Source organism: Myxocyprinus asiaticus, chromosome 45 (genome assembly GCF_019703515.2).
Source record: "Myxocyprinus asiaticus isolate MX2 ecotype Aquarium Trade chromosome 45, UBuf_Myxa_2, whole genome shotgun sequence".
Classification (NCBI taxonomy): domain Eukaryota; kingdom Metazoa; phylum Chordata; class Actinopteri; order Cypriniformes; family Catostomidae; genus Myxocyprinus; species Myxocyprinus asiaticus.
The window spans coordinates 14965696-14985855 of record NC_059388.1 but is presented as its reverse complement, the minus strand read 5'-3'; the positions used below and the strand labels follow the sequence as shown (position 1 = coordinate 14985855).

The 20160-nt window shown below is 40.1% G+C and overlaps 1 protein-coding gene across 1 annotated transcript in view; it reads left to right on the top strand.

Annotated features, from left to right (window-relative positions):
* cfap54 (cilia and flagella associated protein 54) overlaps window positions 1–20160 on the top strand; it is a 36614-nt gene that overhangs the window by 11935 nt on the left and 4519 nt on the right. The window contains exons 13-60 of the mRNA XM_051688354.1: window positions 334–425; window positions 507–644; window positions 897–1089; window positions 1202–1266; window positions 1466–1591; window positions 3204–3351; window positions 3439–3522; window positions 3597–3718; window positions 3855–4037; window positions 4163–4255; window positions 4675–4860; window positions 4950–5092; window positions 5296–5443; window positions 5591–5746; window positions 6324–6446; window positions 6913–7041; window positions 7824–7941; window positions 8163–8255; window positions 8348–8474; window positions 8562–8658; window positions 8772–8857; window positions 9159–9344; window positions 9587–9771; window positions 10049–10245; window positions 10355–10567; window positions 10889–11082; window positions 11276–11411; window positions 11570–11663; window positions 11813–11968; window positions 12066–12269; window positions 12373–12460; window positions 13764–13934; window positions 14028–14094; window positions 14456–14641; window positions 14898–14984; window positions 15166–15288; window positions 15826–15879; window positions 15958–16108; window positions 16192–16367; window positions 16975–17126; window positions 17229–17358; window positions 17517–17679; window positions 18710–18870; window positions 18965–19111; window positions 19297–19420; window positions 19549–19713; window positions 19799–19907; window positions 20008–20128. Coding sequence (XP_051544314.1) covers window positions 334–425; window positions 507–644; window positions 897–1089; window positions 1202–1266; window positions 1466–1591; window positions 3204–3351; window positions 3439–3522; window positions 3597–3718; window positions 3855–4037; window positions 4163–4255; window positions 4675–4860; window positions 4950–5092; window positions 5296–5443; window positions 5591–5746; window positions 6324–6446; window positions 6913–7041; window positions 7824–7941; window positions 8163–8255; window positions 8348–8474; window positions 8562–8658; window positions 8772–8857; window positions 9159–9344; window positions 9587–9771; window positions 10049–10245; window positions 10355–10567; window positions 10889–11082; window positions 11276–11411; window positions 11570–11663; window positions 11813–11968; window positions 12066–12269; window positions 12373–12460; window positions 13764–13934; window positions 14028–14094; window positions 14456–14641; window positions 14898–14984; window positions 15166–15288; window positions 15826–15879; window positions 15958–16108; window positions 16192–16367; window positions 16975–17126; window positions 17229–17358; window positions 17517–17679; window positions 18710–18870; window positions 18965–19111; window positions 19297–19420; window positions 19549–19713; window positions 19799–19907; window positions 20008–20128 — 6590 coding nt within the window. The remainder of the gene's footprint in view (window positions 1–333; window positions 426–506; window positions 645–896; window positions 1090–1201; window positions 1267–1465; window positions 1592–3203; window positions 3352–3438; window positions 3523–3596; window positions 3719–3854; window positions 4038–4162; window positions 4256–4674; window positions 4861–4949; window positions 5093–5295; window positions 5444–5590; window positions 5747–6323; window positions 6447–6912; window positions 7042–7823; window positions 7942–8162; window positions 8256–8347; window positions 8475–8561; window positions 8659–8771; window positions 8858–9158; window positions 9345–9586; window positions 9772–10048; window positions 10246–10354; window positions 10568–10888; window positions 11083–11275; window positions 11412–11569; window positions 11664–11812; window positions 11969–12065; window positions 12270–12372; window positions 12461–13763; window positions 13935–14027; window positions 14095–14455; window positions 14642–14897; window positions 14985–15165; window positions 15289–15825; window positions 15880–15957; window positions 16109–16191; window positions 16368–16974; window positions 17127–17228; window positions 17359–17516; window positions 17680–18709; window positions 18871–18964; window positions 19112–19296; window positions 19421–19548; window positions 19714–19798; window positions 19908–20007; window positions 20129–20160) is intronic.

The window sequence follows — 20160 nt, the reverse complement described above, 5'->3', positions numbered from 1 at the left end:
AATTGGGCATTCCAAATTGGGAGAAAAGGGGATAAAAAATAAAAAAATAAATAAAATTAAAAAAAAGAACTGAAGATGTTTCTTCTGCATTGTTAGACACTTCCCTAATGAAACTATTTCACAAAGTGGTGGGAACAAAATTTGCAAAGGCAAAAAGTGGTAGGGACATGTCCCACCCGTCCCACCCATAAATGACCCCTTAGATTGAAAGCAAAAGACAGGCAAACTTATAGCCAGATGGACTCAAAAACACTCAAGAAGGTTCCTTCAACTATTATTATTTTTTATCATTTATAAAAACCCAAAATAAACATAATGCTTTTTCCTCTACAGATAAAGATAAGAATATCGGGCCGGCAAGCATGACAGAAGAATTCTTCAATCTTATTCATACACTTCATGCATGTGTTTGCAAAGCAGACAAGGTCAGCTCTCTTTCCCACCCTCTGAATAGTTCATTCAAATGTTGTGGGTAACCTGACAGTGTGTTTTGTGTGTGCACGCAGGATGTCCAGCCTGATGCCGACTTGGTGCTGGACATCGTGTTGTTCTTTTGGGCAAAATGCAAAAGTGTCTTTCAAAGAGCACAGATGAGGCACTATGACCCTGTGCGCTACCTGGGAAAGATGGAAAACCAAGACCAGGTTATCATTCCAATTAACAATGACCTGAAATACTTATACTGAGAGAAAGTGAATGGTGACTGAGGCTGACATTCTGCCTAACCTCTACTTTTGTGTTTCACGCAAAAAAAAAAACAACAAAAAAAAAAAGAAAGAAAAAGAAAATTCATATGGGTTTGGGACAATATCAAGTAGAGGAAGATTACATAATTTAAATTTTTATGTGAACTATCCCTTTAAATGTAGTGTATAACATAACAGTTTGTTCTGTAGTGGGTGGAGACCCTGCTTTTGCTGTGTGAAGTGGCCCATGTGTATCAGCTGGCTGAAATAGACCTCGTATCCGTGGCTGAAATGACTCTAAGACTGGCTATGGTGCTGGAAAGCAGCGCAGATGCCCCACCACAGTCGGGCAGAAAAACAGGTACTTTGTACCAAGTAGAAGAGTTTCACACAGCAACCTCAGGTACCCAAGAGATACCCAAGTATTGTTATATTTAGATATACACTGTAAACAAGATGGTGATACTTTTTATATTTAGTATTTAGTTAGACTGTGTTGCTTTGTGCTTCAATAGCCACCACAGAAGACAGCAGTGAAGAATCCATCCCTGTTGGAAAAACTGCAAGCCCACTTTATATGGTACGCTGCCCAATGAGAAAAACAAAACAAAAAAACAAAAACTGATTTCATGCAAGTAAAAAAAGAAACTGAAAGTTAATCTTAGAGCACCTAACATTTAAGAATGGCATATAATCAATGGCTTTAAAATCAACAAAATCTTAAAATCTTTTGTCTAAACTTTGGTAAACACTTTTTTTAAATGCATGTATGTCTACAGAGGTCCAAAACAGAGCAGCTGCAGACTGCACTGGATTTGGTGGAATGTGGCATAAAGTCTGTGTCTAGGGGCAGGGCCAAGTCAATCTATGGGAGCTCTGCTGTCTTTGACGAGGTATTCATGCAGGTAAGAGTATATAGTATTCTAGCTAGGTTCTGTTTACTGCAACACAAGTCCCACAAGTTCACCCCCTGCGACTCATTAATACGTCCGGCAGTCCGAGGAACGGGTCCGGCAGCGTGTCCAACTCCAAAACCTCCCAGCTCTGGTCCTGGGCGTTCGAGGATGCCAGTGTGTGCACACGTGGAGATTTGAAGCCAGCTCCCCGAGAAGAGGTGCGTTTTAAAGACAGAAGTGATGAAGCATTATTCCCATCAGGTGTGCTTCATTCATCACTGACAAAATGAGGCTTATTAATTATGTACCTCTTCTCGCTCTCCTGCCCAACTCCTGTCGTGAGCCTGGCTGAAGAGGCGGGGCGACAATGATGAGACGGAGGAGCGGATCATTCCGCCACATCTCCCCCCCCCCACCCCCAAGCGGCACCCCGTTGGCACCTCCTCCCACGCTCGTATCCAATCATGGAGTCCAGAGCCGGAGGTGCACACTCTTTAGCCGCCCACATGGGAATGCTACTTCCTCAACCAGGCCCTACGGTCGGAGTGGACATATGAGGGATACCTCTCCGGGCCAGCTCCTCCTCTCACTCGCACCCGGGTGGGAACAGAGAAAAACCACAAATTAATATGACAGCCTCAGCCAGCCACAGGGTAAATGCTTATTAAGTGCCACTTACCCTTTGCTGCAGCTGGGAGGCCATCCTCGTGTTTTCTCTGTCCCACTCCAGGCTTTCCATCTAACCGGCGAATGAAAGGACGAGTGATGTCACTGTTGGTGCCCAACTGCGCCGTCTCTGCCCACAAAAGTGCCTGCATTCTCCACCACTGTGGCGGTGTGAGCAAGAGACAGATACAGTGGGTGTGGTGTCAAGCCTCGGAGAGGCGTTTATTGTAAATAATAAAAATAAACTTAAAATGTCCATAAAGGGGGATAATAAAGTGTCCAAGGGGGAATAGTGTTCATAATAAAGGGGGAATCTGGCATCCTCGCAGTGAGACGGGGCTCCGTGAAGGGCGGAGTAGTGTCCATAGAATGGCCCAGGCATGAGTTGGGTCCATCGGCTGCTCACGCTCCCCTCTAGGGTCCACAGCGTGAGGGGCGGCGGCGTCCTTGGCAGCCTATCTTCCCAGGCCCGTGGCAGGTGTGAAGGGAAGGTGGCCCGGTATCTAGCCTGTCGGAGGCAACGTGAGGTGTTCACCCCCAGTGACTCATTAATGGGTCCGGGGGTCCGAGGAACGGGTCCGGCAGCGCGTCCAACTCCGAAACCTCCCAGCTCTGGTCATGCCAGTGTGTGCACACGTGGAGATTTGAAGCCAGCTCCCCGAGAAGAGGTGCGCTCTGTGTTTTAAAGACAGCGGTGATGAAGCATTATTCCCATCAGGTGTGCTTCATTCACCGCTGACAAAACGAGGCTTATTAATTATGCACCTCTTCTCGTTCTCCTGCCCAACTCCCGTCGTGAGCCTGGCTGAAGGGCAGCTCTAAGAGGCGGGGCAACGATGATGAGCCGGAGGGGCGGATCATTCTGCCACAATGTGTATGTGTTTGTTTAATGAGTTCACTGTAGATATGTTAAGCATGCTTTATCTCAAATACATGTCTTCTTTCTCCACCACAGAAGTTTGGTGATACCAAGAGTTCCATAGGGGGCAAAGTTCCAGAAGACAGCAGTACCCCTGACCTTACTGGGCTTTCCGTAGATTTACAGCTGGAGCTGCTGGTCCTCCATCATAGACTCGCTCTCAAGCTATTTGACTCCTGGCCAGGTCAGGAAGATCGACAGTGTTTGAACATGTGAGTGAGAGGCATTTTAAGCACATCTTTGCTGACTGTGCTGCATTTGTTCTCCTCAGATGAGCTGAGTTTGATGGAGGGTAAGAAAACTGTGATGCACACTAGTCAAGCACAGGCCTCAGAAACATACAGACCCACAGGAGGTGAGCCTCAATCTAATAAGACTGATATACTAGTACCCAAACAATCAGTTTTACCCAGATTCACTCTTTCACAGAGTCCGTGTTGCTTGAAAAAATCAAGAAGAACAAGATCTCTAAAGTTGTTTACCTAGCACAGAAGGCCTTACTTACATTCAGGAAGGACCAGACTAACAGAGAGACCAAGAAAATGCTTGAGGTCAGTATTTTGAAAAATTTATAAACATCACAAGCTCTCTTTATCAGTCAGCACGCTTGGTGTTGAAAGATGAATGCATTATGCTACTAGTCGTGCTTTCACAACATGTTATGAGCCCTGTCTTCTGTCACTCCAGGAGGCCATAACTTTGATGGAGAAAGCAGAGCTGGAAGAGAGGAAACTGTTTAGTTCTATGTTTCCTGCAGAAAGCAGTTCAGGAGAAATGGAGAGGAGACAGCCTCCACCAGCCCCAGTACTCCTCTCACGCTCCAGTCACTCCATGACTTTCACACCAGCACTGTACGCCCTGGAGGAGGAGGTTGTCACACCTTTTCTATAAGCATCAGTGTGAAATAAGCCAATGACTCTTCAGCCAATCGCTCTTTAGTCACTGTGAAATCAAGTAAAAATAAAGACCATAAATTTACTTTCCTTATGGTGTAGGTTTGTTGGTACTGTATTTACGGAAAAGAGGCAGAGGGGGCCAATCTGAAAGTGCGACTTAAAGATTGCCACCTGAATGGGACTGGAGATATGGTAGGTTTTATGCCACTTTCATAAATTATAACATGCTTTTTATATTCTGCACAGTAGCTCACAGGTCATTTAATATAGTCATGAAGAGTTAGTTCACCCAAAAATAAAAATTCTGTCATAATTTACTTACCTGCATGTCGTTCCAAAGAAGTTTAGCAGAATGCACAGTGGAGAAAAACTGGCTGTAATCAAGCTAAAAAAAAGAAAAGAAAAAAAGCACATTAAAGTATGATAAAAGTAGTTCATATGACTTGTGGGGTGTTTTCCAAGTCTTTTAAAGCCATACGATAGCTTTGTGTGAGAAATAGACATTTCTTTTAAGTCATTATTCACTGAAAATCTTCCTTTTAAATGCAGTTACCTTTAAATTAAAAAGTGGAACTGAAGAGTAACTGAAAATAAAATTTGGTTTCAACTAGGTTCCTGCCAGAGGCGAACGCTTACTTTGTGTAAGCGGTTTGGAGCCCAATAAGAAGTACATTTTTGCAGTGGCTGCATTTGATGCTCAGGGCAAAATGATGGGTAGCGCCGTTGGAGAGACCACCAGGCCTTTGCTGGCTTCCTTACCTCAACCACTGCTTACAACCTGGGCCCACCTAGCTCAGGTACATGAATCTACACTTTTATGTGCTATGATGGGAAAAGCCATCCAAAATAGCCATCCACACCTTATTCTCTTATTGTTTGTTTTTAGGTGGCATATCAGGTAGGACTCCACACCCTTTCCAAAAGAGCTTGTAAAGAACTTTGGAGCCACTTTACTCTTCCATCAAGCTCCAATCCTGAGGGTCCGGAGCCAGAACAAGGATCCTGTTTTGAAAGGCTGGCTCAGACAAGGTAAGAGAAGGCCTATTTCTAATCTAAGGTTAGATTTAACCCCAAATCAAAGCAGTTTTATTGGAGGTTCTTAATGTAACTAACTAAGGATTAGGCTTGATTAATGTAAAAGATATCACATATTTGATCTTTCTGTCTTTCTAAATATTAGAGTTGATATTTCATACATCTATTCCACTGTCTTCTATTTGTATTTCATGCAGGCTTCGCCCAGAGATCCTACAGCTTTCCTCTCCTGTTCTACAGCAGCTTTTTATCTCCACCATCTTTATTCAGACAGATATCCACATTCAGGAGGGGGCGCTATTCTGTGACGCACTCTCTGATGGGGGGCCTTTGATCTGGGGCCAGGTTAGTTCTCGTATAGACAGAGTGAAATCGGCCTCAAGATGTATTCAATATTTAATCATAACTGATCACATTGTCAGCCAGAACAATTTTTCTTAAGTAATTCACTCTAATCTTTGTATATCTGGTCTATTTTTACATCCAACACAGGAGGCTAGGCTTGCCGAGTGTGAACGGATGTTGGTAGCCATAGATCTTGCTTTGCACCTCAATGACAGCAGTGACATTCTGCAGGCTGTATCGAGCTGTTATGGCCTTCTGGCTCCATTAATCTACAATCAGATCCCTTCAGAATCTGTCATAGAGGTGACTACCTGTATATTTGCTTTATAATTCCCATGTGGAAATGCCAACTTAGGACAAAAAGCACATAAGAACTCCTTATTTAGTGTAAGAGTGTTGAGTTCTATGTTTGTAAGATTAGAATATTAGTTTATGGACCTTTTTCACAGCAGCACCATCCTTAATTTTTGACAGGAATGACAACAAAGCTGTGAGGGATAGACTTACGGTCTCTTCAATGGGTTGTACTGATGTGTAAAGTGTTTTTGATCATTTTGCTGACAAAACATTGAAAACAAAATCATCTTTTCCTAAATTTCAGTAGACAAACATCTCCAGAAAACAACAGTTGTGGAAAATTAGATGTAATCTAGGAGCTTTATACAGTAAATACCATTAAAGAGACTGTAAGTCTGTCCTCAACAGCCTCGTTTTCATTCACATCATCAAAAATCAAACATGATGCTACTGTGAATAAGGTCTGTTTTTGGATCAGGTTGGAGGGAACATTTATCATCATAGTTTCAGATAATCTCTAAATATGACTGAATTACTATAGCAGAGGTGAATTTAGATGTTTTGCTGCATCTGTGTGTTTCAGGTGCTGCTGAAGTGCTTTACAGTGCTGCTTGAGATCCTAAGAGTGCTCGAGCAGAAACGGGCTGCTAACGTCACAGAGTCCTTGCAGCACATGGTCGCCTGTATTACACATTATTTAGCCAAGGTCACAACATGTTACTTTGCCAAATACATAATACAGAGATGCATAACTCTGGTTATAAGTATACTGAATGTGTTAGACAATGTCACCAAAGTAGAGGCTAATTTGTCTATTGTTATTAGATGCACTTGTGTGTGTGTGTGTGTGTTTGTGTGTGTATGTGTGTGTGTTTGGGTGGTTTACAAGGACATTTTTTTAGGTTACAAACTGGTCATTACAAGGGTATTATGCTATAAATGTGGTTTATGAGGAAATTTCTAGTGTCCCCATAATTCAGATCGCTTAAAAAACATACTAAACGATGTTTTATTGAAAATGTAAAAATGCAGAACGTTTTTTGTGAGGGTTAGGTTTAGGGGTAGGGTTAGGGGTTAGAATCTAGAGTTCGTACAGTATAAAAATCATTATGTTTATGGAGAGTCCTCATAAGGATAGCTGTACCAACATGTGTGTGTGTGTGTGTGTTTAGAGCTTGCGTTTCACTCATGAGAGTTGTATGGCATCATCTGTGATTGAGTTGGGAAAGAAGTTACTTCAGGAGATCACTGAGCCCCCACAGCAGCCCCTTAAAAAAACATCATCAGTGGAACAGGAAAGGGTGTGTAAAACATTCTACCATCTTTTGCTGCATGTGAATGATTTAAATGGGTAGTTCACCCAAAAATGAAAGTTCTCTCATTATTTACTCACCCTCATGCCATCCCAGATGTGCATAACTTTCTTTCTTCTGCTGAACATAAACAAAGATTTTTAGATGAATATTTCAGCTCTGTAGGTCCTCACAATGCAATTGAATGGGTACCAAAATTTTGAAGGTCCACAAAGCACATAAAAGCAGCATAAAAGTAGTCCATATGATTCCAGTGGTTAAATCAATGTTTTCAGAAACGATATGATAGGTGTGGGAGAGAAACAGATAAATATTTAAGTCCTTTTTTTTACTATCAATCCCCACGTTTACTTTCACTTTCACATTCTTCTTATTTTGTTTTTGGAAATTCGCATTCTTCATGCGTATTGCCACCTGCTGGGCAGGGAGGAGTATTTATAGTAAATAAGGACTTAAATATTGATCTGTTTCTCACCCACACCTATCATATCGCTTCTGTAGCCATTGATTTCACCACTGGCGTATTATGGATTACGTTTATGCTGCCTTTATGTACTTTTTGGACCTTCAACATTTTGGTATTCATTCACTTGCATTGTGAGGTTCAGCAGAAGAAAAAACGTCATGCTCATCTGGGATGGCATGATGGTGAGTAAATGATGAGAGAAGTTTTCTTTTAATTTTGGGAGAACTGTTCCTTTAAATACTTAAAACAGTTTTGTGTGCTGCTTTCATAAGTATTAACATCAATGTGTTTGTCTGATTTCTAGAAGGCAGCTTCCACCTATGATATGGAGCCAAGTGAACAGCTAAAGGCTTTAGACGCCACTGTCATAAAAAACATGCGAACATTTGGAAACTATGATGTCACTTCCTGTAAAAAAACAGGTACATTCTTTTCTCTGATCGCAGATCAGAAAGACACATTGGATCGTAATTACAGTACTATAGTTGTACTCCTGCATATACACTTTGAAAACTATGCAGAAAGCCGGTATGATTGCCTTTAACTCTCATATCCTGTTTTATTTAGATTAGATGGAACAACATTAAATTGAATAATATAGTACTTTTGTATATTTAAGTTGTTATAGCCTCTTCTGTTGCAGTGTCTCGTGGCCATGAGCTCACTGGACAGGAAGACCCTGTCGTACTCTACATGGTGATTGAAAATAGTCCCCTCCAGAAAGCCTTCCAAGAAGGTACAACTAAAACAGATAATAAAGAAAAATCTGATTCACTGAATGAGTTACCATACACTCATTGTTTGTTTGTGTGTGTGTGTTTGGTACAGTGATGAAGTTCAAACAGAAGTCTTGTTTTCTGGAGTTTGTTGAGCGTTTGCTCCAAAAAGCTCTGCAAGAAGATCAGCTGGATTTAGTGCTGCAGTGGGAGCAGAATATCTTGAACTTGCTCAGCAGGTGAGTATGTGTGGATCTTAAAGTTTCATTTTAAGTATGTCGATGTTTTTGTGTGTTATATTTCTTTGCTGCTTGTAATATTTCTAGACGTGATGAGGCTCTATCCGGGCTAAAGAAGAACACAGATCTACCAAGGGAAGAGTTTAAAGAGTTCACAGCCTCTGTGATAGAGTATGACACAAAAGTAAATATGATCACATACTATACTCAAACGCTTGCATTTACACACATGCCACATGTTTTTTCTTTCTTTCTTTCTTTCTTTCTTTCTTTCAATACCATGAATCTTTGTTTCAGAAACAAAAAAGTAGCACATTGCATGGTGTCAAAAAGTCGCTACAGAAGAAACTACTGAGTGCATTTAAGAGTCAAAAGTCTGAAAGGTAAACATTTTCTGAATACTGTAGCTCTCAAAAAGCTCCTGAGAAATATCACACATCTTTGTTTCTATTGTTCGTGTAACACTTTATAATAACTTTCGTCAACAAACTTAAAATAATGCTTAGAAGATCAGTAGTTCATGTACAATCAAATATAAATGTGTATAAAACTTTCATGACATGTCTAACTATTTAAAAGTATACTGTAATTACTGAAAACTTTAGTATTAAAAAACTGATTCTTCATGCTTGCATGAATACGTCTTTCAAACTATATGTTTGTATTTTCTGTTATGTCTCTCAGAGAGGTGAAAGCTGTGGATACTCTGCTAAATCAACTGGCTGCTTTTATCAGAAGGCATCGGCACAACTGGAAGCTGAGGGAGATCCGCTCAGAGGATTCACGGTGGCGTTGCCATGTCAATCTGAGCTTGGCCCGTGCCCACCTAGGCCTGCTGAGGAGGAACCTGGGCTCACCTCCCAAGCTCTGGTACTCAGACACAGTAACGAAATCCTGAATTTCCCTGTATTATCAGTAGTGATATCATTTTGAGTGTTCTTTTAAAAACTTCTAGTGTGGAATATACTCTTGGTTTTGTACAATCCATTGACACTCCTTACACTTTATTTTTAGAGTGAAAATAAAAGCAGCAGAGCTTGTTCCTTAGTGATTTGTCCACTCGAATGGCAATTCTTATGAGCTTGTTTTATGTCCTCTCTTGTGATCTCCAGTTTCAGTCATCTGCCGCTGTCTTTCTTCTCCCTGGCTCGCTGTGGAACACTAGTAAAGTGGAAGAATGTCCCACAGCACATCAGGAAACCTGAACTGACTCTTCCACATCCCAAATTTGCACCCCATCCTGGACGCAGTGCTTGCCAAAGGGATGTGAAACACAGGCTTAAGGACTCTAATCAGGGTGGGTTGCAGTTTCTCCAGTATGACAGAATTACAATCTGAGGGTCTTTGATACTACTTTGTGGTATCATGAGCATTTTGAAACACATTTCTTCTCAAATCAAGTAGAATTCTGGTTAGCTGAAAAATTGGAAAATTGCAGTTGAGCTGAATCTTGATCGTTCTGGTAAACTGTTCAAAATTTCTTAGTTTGTGTATTTCCATGTTTAAATGAAAAAATAAACTAGACTTTCAATGGGGTTTCAGACTTATGGACCTCACTCTTTTTGTCTTTTCAGAAGCACTAAACACCAGTGAAGATGAGTTGAACTCTGCAGACAGTGAAGTGGAAGGTGAAGTTGACTCCACGGTTCAGTACACCCATAATGCTGAAAGCAGTGAGGGTTCTTCAGCTGACAGCCCTCCTGCAGGTCAAACTGCCTCCCAACTACTGGACACACTCAACAAAGCCTCTGTGTACTTCCGCAGAGCCATGGTACATGCAGTTTCATTTGAAAAGACCTATTTTGACCTGCTGTACTCTGTTTTGTCTTATTATTCTATTGACATATTTTCCCATTTCTTTTACACCGATGTCTAACCAGGTGTTGGCACATCGCTTGGGTCACTGGACAACTTTACAATGGGTGTGTCAGACTCTGTGGGACCAGTCAAGTATCCTGGCAAATATGGTGGAGCAATCCCAGGGAGCTGATGCCCACAGCAGACAGCTGACAATAGAGCAGCTATATACTGTGATTACTCCTCTACTGGTCCTGGCCTCGGATCTTCTCATGGACATGATGGAGAGACTGAAGGTCAGTACACTTCAGACTCATCTGCTGAGATTCTAATACGCATACACTACACGTGTTGACGTATGAATAAGAATCCTCTGATAAAGAATCTACTTGAAAAATCATTTCATTGCCAATCCTAAAAATCATATGCATTCTCTGCTCCATTGTAGATTTTAAGTACATTTTCCTTTTTGTACCTTTGGACATTTTTGTACATGGTAGGGCACCACAACAACAAACATGTTTTGGATATCTAGTATGTAAACTGTCGCAAAGACATCGGCTACAACCTGTAGGTGCGGTGCATATTCTAAATGTTATTGTTTTTTTATTCTCTAGCTGTGGAATATTTATGATGTGGAAGAGGATGAGCTGGAGGCAAGCCTGTACTTTTCTGCTCCAATGGATGATGGTTCAGTTGTAGATCTTCGCTGGATCCGAACTCTGGTGCTACACACACTAGAGCTTCTGTACTACCAGGCCAAGTGGGAAAGTCTTGCCCACCTCGCTCTGCTTTATAACACGTACACACGGTATGCTGCTACCACTCTGGTATTGGTGGGTGATGAGTCATATTGTAGCTTTCATTTTCAAATGAAATGTTTATTAATATGTTTTTTAAATACATTTTTGACCAAGAGCATAACGTTGAAATAGTTTAAATTAACAGTTAAGAACACAACTTGTTTTATATACAAGTCTCCCATGTTGTGGTTTGTTTTCCAGGGAGCGCTACTCTCACATGGTAACACCGGTTTTGGTGCATGCACAGAGGAGGCTGTTGGACAGGATCAACTATTTTGAGGGCCCTCCTTCTCCCCAACCTCACTTCACCTACACTGAGATAATCACTGGAGAGAAGGTGTACAGACAAAAATAATAACTTGGGAAAACTCATTAACAATTTGAGTTATATGATTCAAAACCATTAACAGTTTTCAACAAAAACCTTTGGTTTACAGCAGAGCAGGGGAAATGTCATTGCTGAAATTTGTGACTTTTTGTGGCTGATGTCCATAGGTGAACTGCAGGAACTATGCAGGTATTCAGTTGCTGTCTTCCAGGGGACAGCTTTGGAGAAGTGCTTCTCAACCAGAGCCCAATGAACTCCCAGGTAAAGATTATACAGAAGGAACCAGACCCTTTTTAATCTCTGATCTTTGCTGTGTGTTAGCATGACAAAAGTTGCATAGAGTGCTTCTTGGTCATGTATAATACTTTTTTCTAATGAGTTATATGGATGACTGATCTTCATTACTACAGATGTGAAGAGAGCTTTGTGTCTGGTGTGTGTACCATTGGATGTGGAGGACACACTGCGCTGTTTTAGAGAGTCTCTGGAGAAAAGACGTCACACACTGCTGACCTTCCAGCACAGTCAAACTCTACTGCGTCTCCTGCTGGCTGACACACAGCACCGTAAGCATGTTACACATGTTACATACTGCCTCTAATAGCTCTTCTAAAAAAAACATTCAGGCAAAGCACTAAATCATCAATGTTTCTGTGATTTTAGCATATGTTGAGGTGCCGTTCTGTAAGGAGACCATCACTTTTCTGCCGGGAAAAGTGGAATTCAGCTTGACAGCCAGCACCCCACCAGGCATCAGCCCTCCAGACCTGTCTACTGAAGACTACAGCACTCTGGGCTCCATCTACAGCACCACCCTACCTCCATCACAGATCCAGATGGTTCTCTCCTCCTACAGCAATTCCATTAGTGAGAACCAGTTTGAGATGCTTGATGCAGCTTTCAGTGTAGAGACCAAAATATGTTCCTGCACAATCTTTTCCAGTAAAGATATATATGTGTTTTAATGCAGAATATCTTCAAGCAAACAAGTACAACTCCCTGCAGGTGCTAGCCCTGCATGACCTTGGAAACCTGCATTTTTACAATGGAAATCGGAAGTATGACATACCAAATTCTAAATGTTGAAATTCATTTAATTCTTCAAATTTTTACTAACATTGTTATTAGGGATGCACCGATGAATTGGCTGCCAATATTGATCTGCCAATTATTGACCAAGTTAAAACCATAGGCATATCTGTAATAAGCATAAAAACGCTGATATGAAAAGCCGATGGTTAATTATATTTAATTAGTAACACACTTTGTAAAAACTCTGTAAATTTAAATGCACAATCCATAAATAATAATAGCTACAATATGTAGAAGGGTTGGCACTTCTAAGAACATTTAATATAAAATTGTAATTCTTTCTCGTTCTCACATTAATGTGGAACAAACGCCATAAACAGACATGACAGTTGTGAAAGCGGCACCTACCTATAGGCTACATGATGAGGGAAACCATCCAAAATGCTTTGAATCCAACAGGCTTTGAAGTTCTGAGATATTGGAAATTATATACAGTACTGTGCAAACGTTTTAGGCACTTAAGATATTTCACAAAATCATTTGTCTTAAAATGGTTATTCATATCTTCAGTTTTATTCTTAATAGAAAATTTACATTTTAGACTCCCAAACTTTCCTTTTGCAAATAGAATGGAATAGAATAGAAGAACAGGGAGCCCTGCAACACCGAACATCGAGTTAGTCTGGGATTACATGAAGCAATTGAGACAGCCTAAATATATAGAAGAACTGTGGCGAATTCTCCAAGAAGCTTTGAACATCCTATCTGCCAACAACCAAGAAAAACTGTGTCCAGGTGTACCTATGATAATTGGTTCTGTTTTGAAGGTGCTAACACCAAATATTTATTTAGTTTTGTTTTATTTTTACTGGATTTTGTATGCCATTAATTGATAAATGAAAATTATATATATCCTTACTCTGCAGCATTTTTCACAAGTGCCTTAAACTTTTGCACAGGACTGGGTGTTGGAAATTAGTTATTGTTAGAACAGTAAAAAAGCTTTTGTACCTCTTAATGCATTTTTTAAGTATTCATAAGTATTCAAAAGTGATCTGATGACAAAATAAGCCAAGTGGCAAAATATCGGTATCATTATCGGCCTATAGTTTTTGTAAAAAAATCGGTATCGGCCAGTAATTTTCATATTTGTGCATCCCTAATTGTTATGCTGATTATGTAATTTTGTATTAAATTAGACAATAATGCAAAATAGAAATAGAATTTTTACAAGTGGTCTCAGACATTTGGACTGGTATGTCTTTTTGTGCATCCATGGTTTGAGGAGAAACAAATCATCTTGTGTGTTTGTGATTATGTCTGCTCCAGGGCTGCACACTCTTTCTGGAGTAAGGCTCTGGACTGTGCTCTGCAGAGCTCTGGAGTTCTGGAGTCTTGGGATGGTGACTCATGGGGCGGCTTCTCCTCTCAGGAAACCCTGCGGAATGCTGGGATATGGGGCTGTCTCCAGGGAGCTTTGCTTTCTGCCAAGATCGCACAGTGAGTTCAAACCAAATAGTTCTTTGTGACAGAGATCCATTACAGCGTCAGCCAGTCAGTATGATGTCACTATGATTTATCCTTTACTGACAGGCACATCTTGATTTCCAACATCAACCAGCGCACAAAATGCTGTCTACTCTCTACCACACTCTTCAAGGTCAGAATTCACACTGCAAAAATAATTTTTTAATCAGTATTTTTTCTTTTTCCCAGTAAAAATATCTAAATATTTTCAAACAAGATACTTTTACTTGAGAAGCAAAATGGTATAAGATAAGTCTAGTTTTCAGAGAATATGCATCTTGAATAAAGTTATTTTTCTAACCACAGTGACATTTTTTTTTCTTTTTATTGTTTTAAGTATTAACCTCACTAAATTTGGTTAGATTTATGCTCAAAACAGTAAAACAAGGAAAAAGGTCCTCCGTTTTGTAACTCAGACAATAATGAAATTATGACAGAGGCAGCACTCTTTAAACATAAACATCAAGAGTTTAATAAGGTTGTGTTCTCTGCAGTGCCTACTGATGGCCTCTATGCCCCATCCGATGACGGACTTGGCGTATGCCACATATACTGTGGAGACAGAGTTGATCCCAGGTGTCGACCTCTTCTCTGAGCCAGATCGAGGAAATCTGGGCACAACCGTTGCCAGTTTGTCTTTTCTCTGCCAGTGGCTGTATACATCAGGGCACGTTCTCAAGGTATTAACTAGACCCACACTTACTAACCATATAAATATGGCACATTTGTGCATCAGTTTTATAATTGGTGTCCGTGCCTTCTTAAAATTGAACACCTTTCATACTGTATTCTAAAATATGTATGTTCCTCTAATGGTAACTTGAAAGAACCAGTAGTTATGTAAAGCTAGCACAGATAATGTTTGCTCGTGTTTCATCTACTTTAAAAATACTTAAATATTTCTTCTGTTTTTTTTTGTTTTTGTTGTTTTTTCAGGCTCTTCCAATGCTAGCTCTCTACCTGTATATTGCCAGAACTGTTTGTCGTGATACACACCTCACTGTCACATGCAGAATACTGAAGGTTTGATAGGCATTGTTGTGTTTTGCTTTTTGTCTTTATATCTGTTGGTAAATTTGTGCTTATGCAAGTTTACTTTCTCTTCCTGGTAGAATTTTATGGTATGTTTGTTAAAGCTGTGTTGAGGTGAAAGTGTGTGTGTTATTCATTCTTTTATTTGTGTATGTACTGTATGTGTGTATAGGTAAAGGTCTTGACAGAGTTGGGGGCCATAACTCAGGCGGTTAAAGAGCTCAACAGTCTCACATTTGGCAAGGAAATTCCCCTGCCTCATGTCTGCTACCACAAAGCAGAGAAGCCTTCTTGGGTGGAGCAGCATGTACAATATACAATTTACAACACACCCAGACATTCAAAACAATATATGCAATTATCTGCTATACAGATTTAATGTCAGCTTTTCAGGTGCATTAATTTAATAAAGGAACAGACCTTAAAGGGATAGTTCACCCAAAAATAAAACATTCTGTAATCATGGACTTCTGTGGAACATAAAAGGAAATGTTAGGCATAATGTTTGGCTCAGTCACCCTTCGCTATCATTATTTAAGATGCAATAAAAATAAATGGTGACTGAGACGGAACATTCTACCTAACATCTCATTTTGTGTTCCACAGAAGAAAGAAAGTCATATGGGTTTGGAGAAACATGATGGTGAGTAAATGATTACAGAATTTTTATTTTTGGGTGAACTATCCCTTTAAGTATAAGTTTTGAACTTTTTAAAGGGTATTTATTTCCTTAAGCATTTCAGCACTTTATATAGTGTATTTACTGTTACATTATAATCCAAGTGTTTTTGTGTGTTTGTTGTCATTTTAAAATGGACATTATATCTCACAGACAAGGAAAAAATTTATTCAAGGGAAGCCTCTGCTGGATCCTTCCAACCTTCAGGTAAGTCTGCATGTTCTCACAGCTGTAAAGAATTAGCAAAATACTGTTTTCATTAAGCTTACACTCTGCGTTCTTAAGGTTCTTGAGGATGTGGTCAATAGGAGTCCAAAAGGAGATATTATGAGTCTTTATGGCTCAAGATTGACCAGACAGCTTCTGATGGCCAGAGTTCACCTCATATTGACTATATGTAGCACAATACATGACTTGCCTGAGCCACTGACACCAGGTATTTTCTTCTTACTAGTTAGATTTGGACAGTTAGGAATGATAACACATATTAATCATCTTTATGTTTGTGAGAACCCACAGAGGTATCTGAGACTGAGGAGAAAAGCTCTACTCTGAAGAGATGTTCTAGCACTCCCTGTGTGTCTGATGCCCCCACCACTGAGGAGTCTCACTGCACTGCACCCAGCAAGAGCAAGAAACCCAAGGGTCTCCAGCTAAATGCAGAGAAGGATAAACTCACATTAGCAAGAGTCAAGGTGGTCCAGTTTACAGAACCACCACTTTATGCCTGTGCTTACAAATAACTTCTTTCATTTTAAAGCTGTTAGATGTTATAACAAACATATCTACTAGTTAAACTGACCACAGTTTCAGAAATAGGACTGTAATCTGGGTGCAGTGTTATTCTGTACAGCAGTTTTAGATGCATTTATGACTCTCTTAACTGTTGATTTCTTAAAGGAATATTCCGGTTCAATACAAGTTAAGCTCAATCGACAGCATTTGTGCCATAATGTTGATTACCACAAAAATTAATTTAGACTTATCCCTTTTCTTTAAATAATAGATGCAAGGCGCAAACAGTATGCATGTTCACATGATTTTAGTGTGATTAAATTGCTTACTAACCTTTTCTGTGTAAAGTTAAATCCAACTTTGTTTACACGATGAAGCAATGCAGTAAACTTCAAAACAACCATAAAAACGTTAATAAACTTGACCCTAACTTGTATTGAACCTGGAATATTCCTTTAACCAACTATCACAAATATGAATTCTGAATATAACAAATATGAAGATGAAAGCAAGTGTCAAGAACATTAATGGCATTGCAAATGTAAAGTCTCTCTGTTGCCCCTTCAGGCCAAGCTCCTCAAGGAGGCACATGCTCTGGTTAGTCCTGAACTCTTTGCCCCACAGCAGCTGTGCAATAATCCTGAAGAGCTAGAGGCGGCTGTGGAGATCAGACTGTTGATGTCCAATATCAACATGCAACAGGGCAGAGTGGCTGCCAGGTAGTATACAAAATTACCTCTGTGGGTGGCTGGGGATGCATATGCAGTATATATGTCTGTCCAATGTACACAGCAGAAAATAACTTCTTATCCCTATTGTAGTGCAGATCTGGCAGTGTCTGCTATGAGTCTGCTCCAGAGCTCTCCTGTCTTTCAAAGTGATTTCCGTCCACTGCCTCCTCCCAGACCACCCTCCTCTGTCCTTAGACGATCCAGAGCCAAAACTCACCAGGTACTACCCCAATTTACATTCTGTACATTAGTCCACTGCTTAAACCTCTGTTTTCCCATTAGGGAGAGATTTGCTTTAATTTAAAAAAAAGTAAAACCTAAAGACATTTTAAAATGTAAAACCTGTATAAAAAGATCTCCCTGTCTTTTTCTCTGCAGATCAGCTCTCAGGTGGCAAAGTCTGTTGTCAGTCTCCAGACTGGAGATGTTCCAGCAGAGGTGGAAGCCAGAGAACGCTTGGATCCTATCTTCTGGCTACGCTGTAGGCTGGCTGTGGTTTGCTCCCTCGTAGGCCACATCCCTGGAACCGCCATTTACTCTGGTCAGCTCAGCTGCTCTAAAAAGCACAAAGTTATAAGGCTGGGTAAAAATATTGACTTTCCGATGCATCGCGATCTTCGTTTGAACGATATGATATCGATTCCAAGATCGATCTTTCACTCTATGTGGCAACCCTCTATTATGCAAGTAAATCATTAGCATTCACAACTAAATCTCATGCTATGCGACTAAAAATGTCAATGATTAGTCACTGGCTAGTAAATGTTCAGATTTTATTCACCAGTGATTGAGTAGTACAGTGGAGAAGAAGTTGTTTGCACAGAGGTCCTTTCACTGAGTTTTCAGAGTAAAAGTTTAACTCGTTCTGTGTGACCAAAGACGAGATCCATGGATCCATATGTCATTGAATAATGTCTCTTTTAGTACTTTTTCTGTTTTTACAATCAGTTGTTGATTAAAAACAACAAAAATAGAAACATTTAATTCTAATACCACATGGATGTGCTAAAGAAATTACACACATTTTCTCTCATTATATGCGCTCACTGGCTGATGCCGCTAGTCTCAAAGGGACAGTACTGATTAAGCATGTGTTACTTGTAAATAGTACAAAATTATGCAAGTAAACAATACAAATTTAGCAAAATTATATATGCAACATAATATATGCAATTTCAAGACATTAATGGGTGAAATAAACTGAACTTAAAAAAAATTCAAAAGCTAAAATGTGACCAATTTGATGAAAAACTAATGACAAAATATAATTTGTAAAATTAATATTTTGAATGTATACCTACAAGGTTTGTCAAGAAGGCTTCTTTATAATTAAGAGCATTAGCCAAGAGAGAATTTATTTAACATGTAAGCAAAATGGAGATTGTAACAGAAATGTACCCATATGAATCAACATCGAATCGAATTGAGATCGGAATCGAATCAAGAGCTTGTGAATCGGAATTGAATCGGGAATTCTGTATCAATACCCAGCCCTACAAAGTAATAGAATTACTGTTGACTATATTTAGCTGTTTTTGGTGTTTACTGACAGTTAGCATGTGTTTTTACAGGTGCAGACAGCAGTGTAGAGGCACTCAGGTTGCTAAAGGAGGGTCTGGCAGAGGCTGAGGCCTGGGGAGATCCAGACACTAAAGCCCAGTTGCTCCTACAGGGTGTCCAACTTAACACATACCGTGGCAGACCCAGAGAGGACAGTACCTCCATGCTACAGGTCAGCTATGTTCTAGTTATGACATGATTGTTATTTAGTATTATTTGAACTGGGTTTGAATGCTAGTGTTGGACTATTATTTGTGTCTGTTTAGGAGATTGTAAGCCTGTTGTCTGGGCGCAATGTTCTCCCTCTGCGCTCTCAAATGGCTTTAGCAGAGGCTGCACTGCTGCTTAGTGAGCTTAGAGGAACAGGAAGCCAGACCCTCCACCTGCTCACACAGAAACTTCTGCAGCAACAGGTGTCTCTTTTTACATATTCTATGTAAACAGTTGTTATACAATGCCCCTACCAAAAAATATGTTAGGATAGTTGGTAAAGATGTTTAGGTCCCAGATCATATTAAACATATCAGAACAATCGTAGTGAATTGGTAGTTTTTTTGAATATATTTTGTAAGGGTTGAATTGTTTTCTCTGTTCTCAGCTCTGTGCCCTTGGGGAGTCTATATGTTTGAAAAAAGGTGGTGAGGTGCAGCTACTATCTGAAGGCCTGAAGAATATTTATCTTCCACAGCTTCCCTTACTGGCCAAGACAACCATGCGCATGGGTATGAAGGAGACGATTAACTTTTGTTCAATGCAATACTTTTTGTTTATAAAAACAGTTACGGTTAATTGACAAAATTGTACCATCAAAACACCATCACATATTATTTACAGATCATGTCTTTTCCAGGTCAGTCTTTGGCTCTGCAGGCTCTGTCGAGTTCCTTAGATGGCGGTGAGGAGCCCTGGAGGCCCTTGGTATCTGCTCAAGATGTTCTGCAGTCTGCTTTCAGTATCTCTCAGGCTTCTGCCAAAAGAGACCTCCAGCTAGAGGCTGATATCCTCTACTGCACAGGTGACCAGTTGGGAGTTATCTTCTATCTGCCTGCTTATATCTGAACCAGTACTAATTTTGAATTGTTGAACATGTGTGTTTGCAGGAAAAGTAGGAATACGTCTCATTTCCATGCAAAAATCAGATCCCCAGAAAGTCATAGAGGCCCTATTGGAGTGCATTTTATTTAACCACACTCATAGTCACAACCTGCTGTAAGCCAGAAGACTTTAATTTATAATATGCTTTACTAACGCTTTCCACTAATTATGTTCCAAAAGGACTCACATATATTTGTGTCTGTGTGTATTTCAGGCTTATACATAGATGCTACTTGAAAATGGCATTGATCTACTTGCAACAGTGGGAGCAGAGTGACCCGCCCCCTGCACATCTGACATCTCCCTCCTCACCAAAACCTGACAAAACCAGCAAGGTGCTCTGAAATGTGGCAAGAGTGTGAGAACA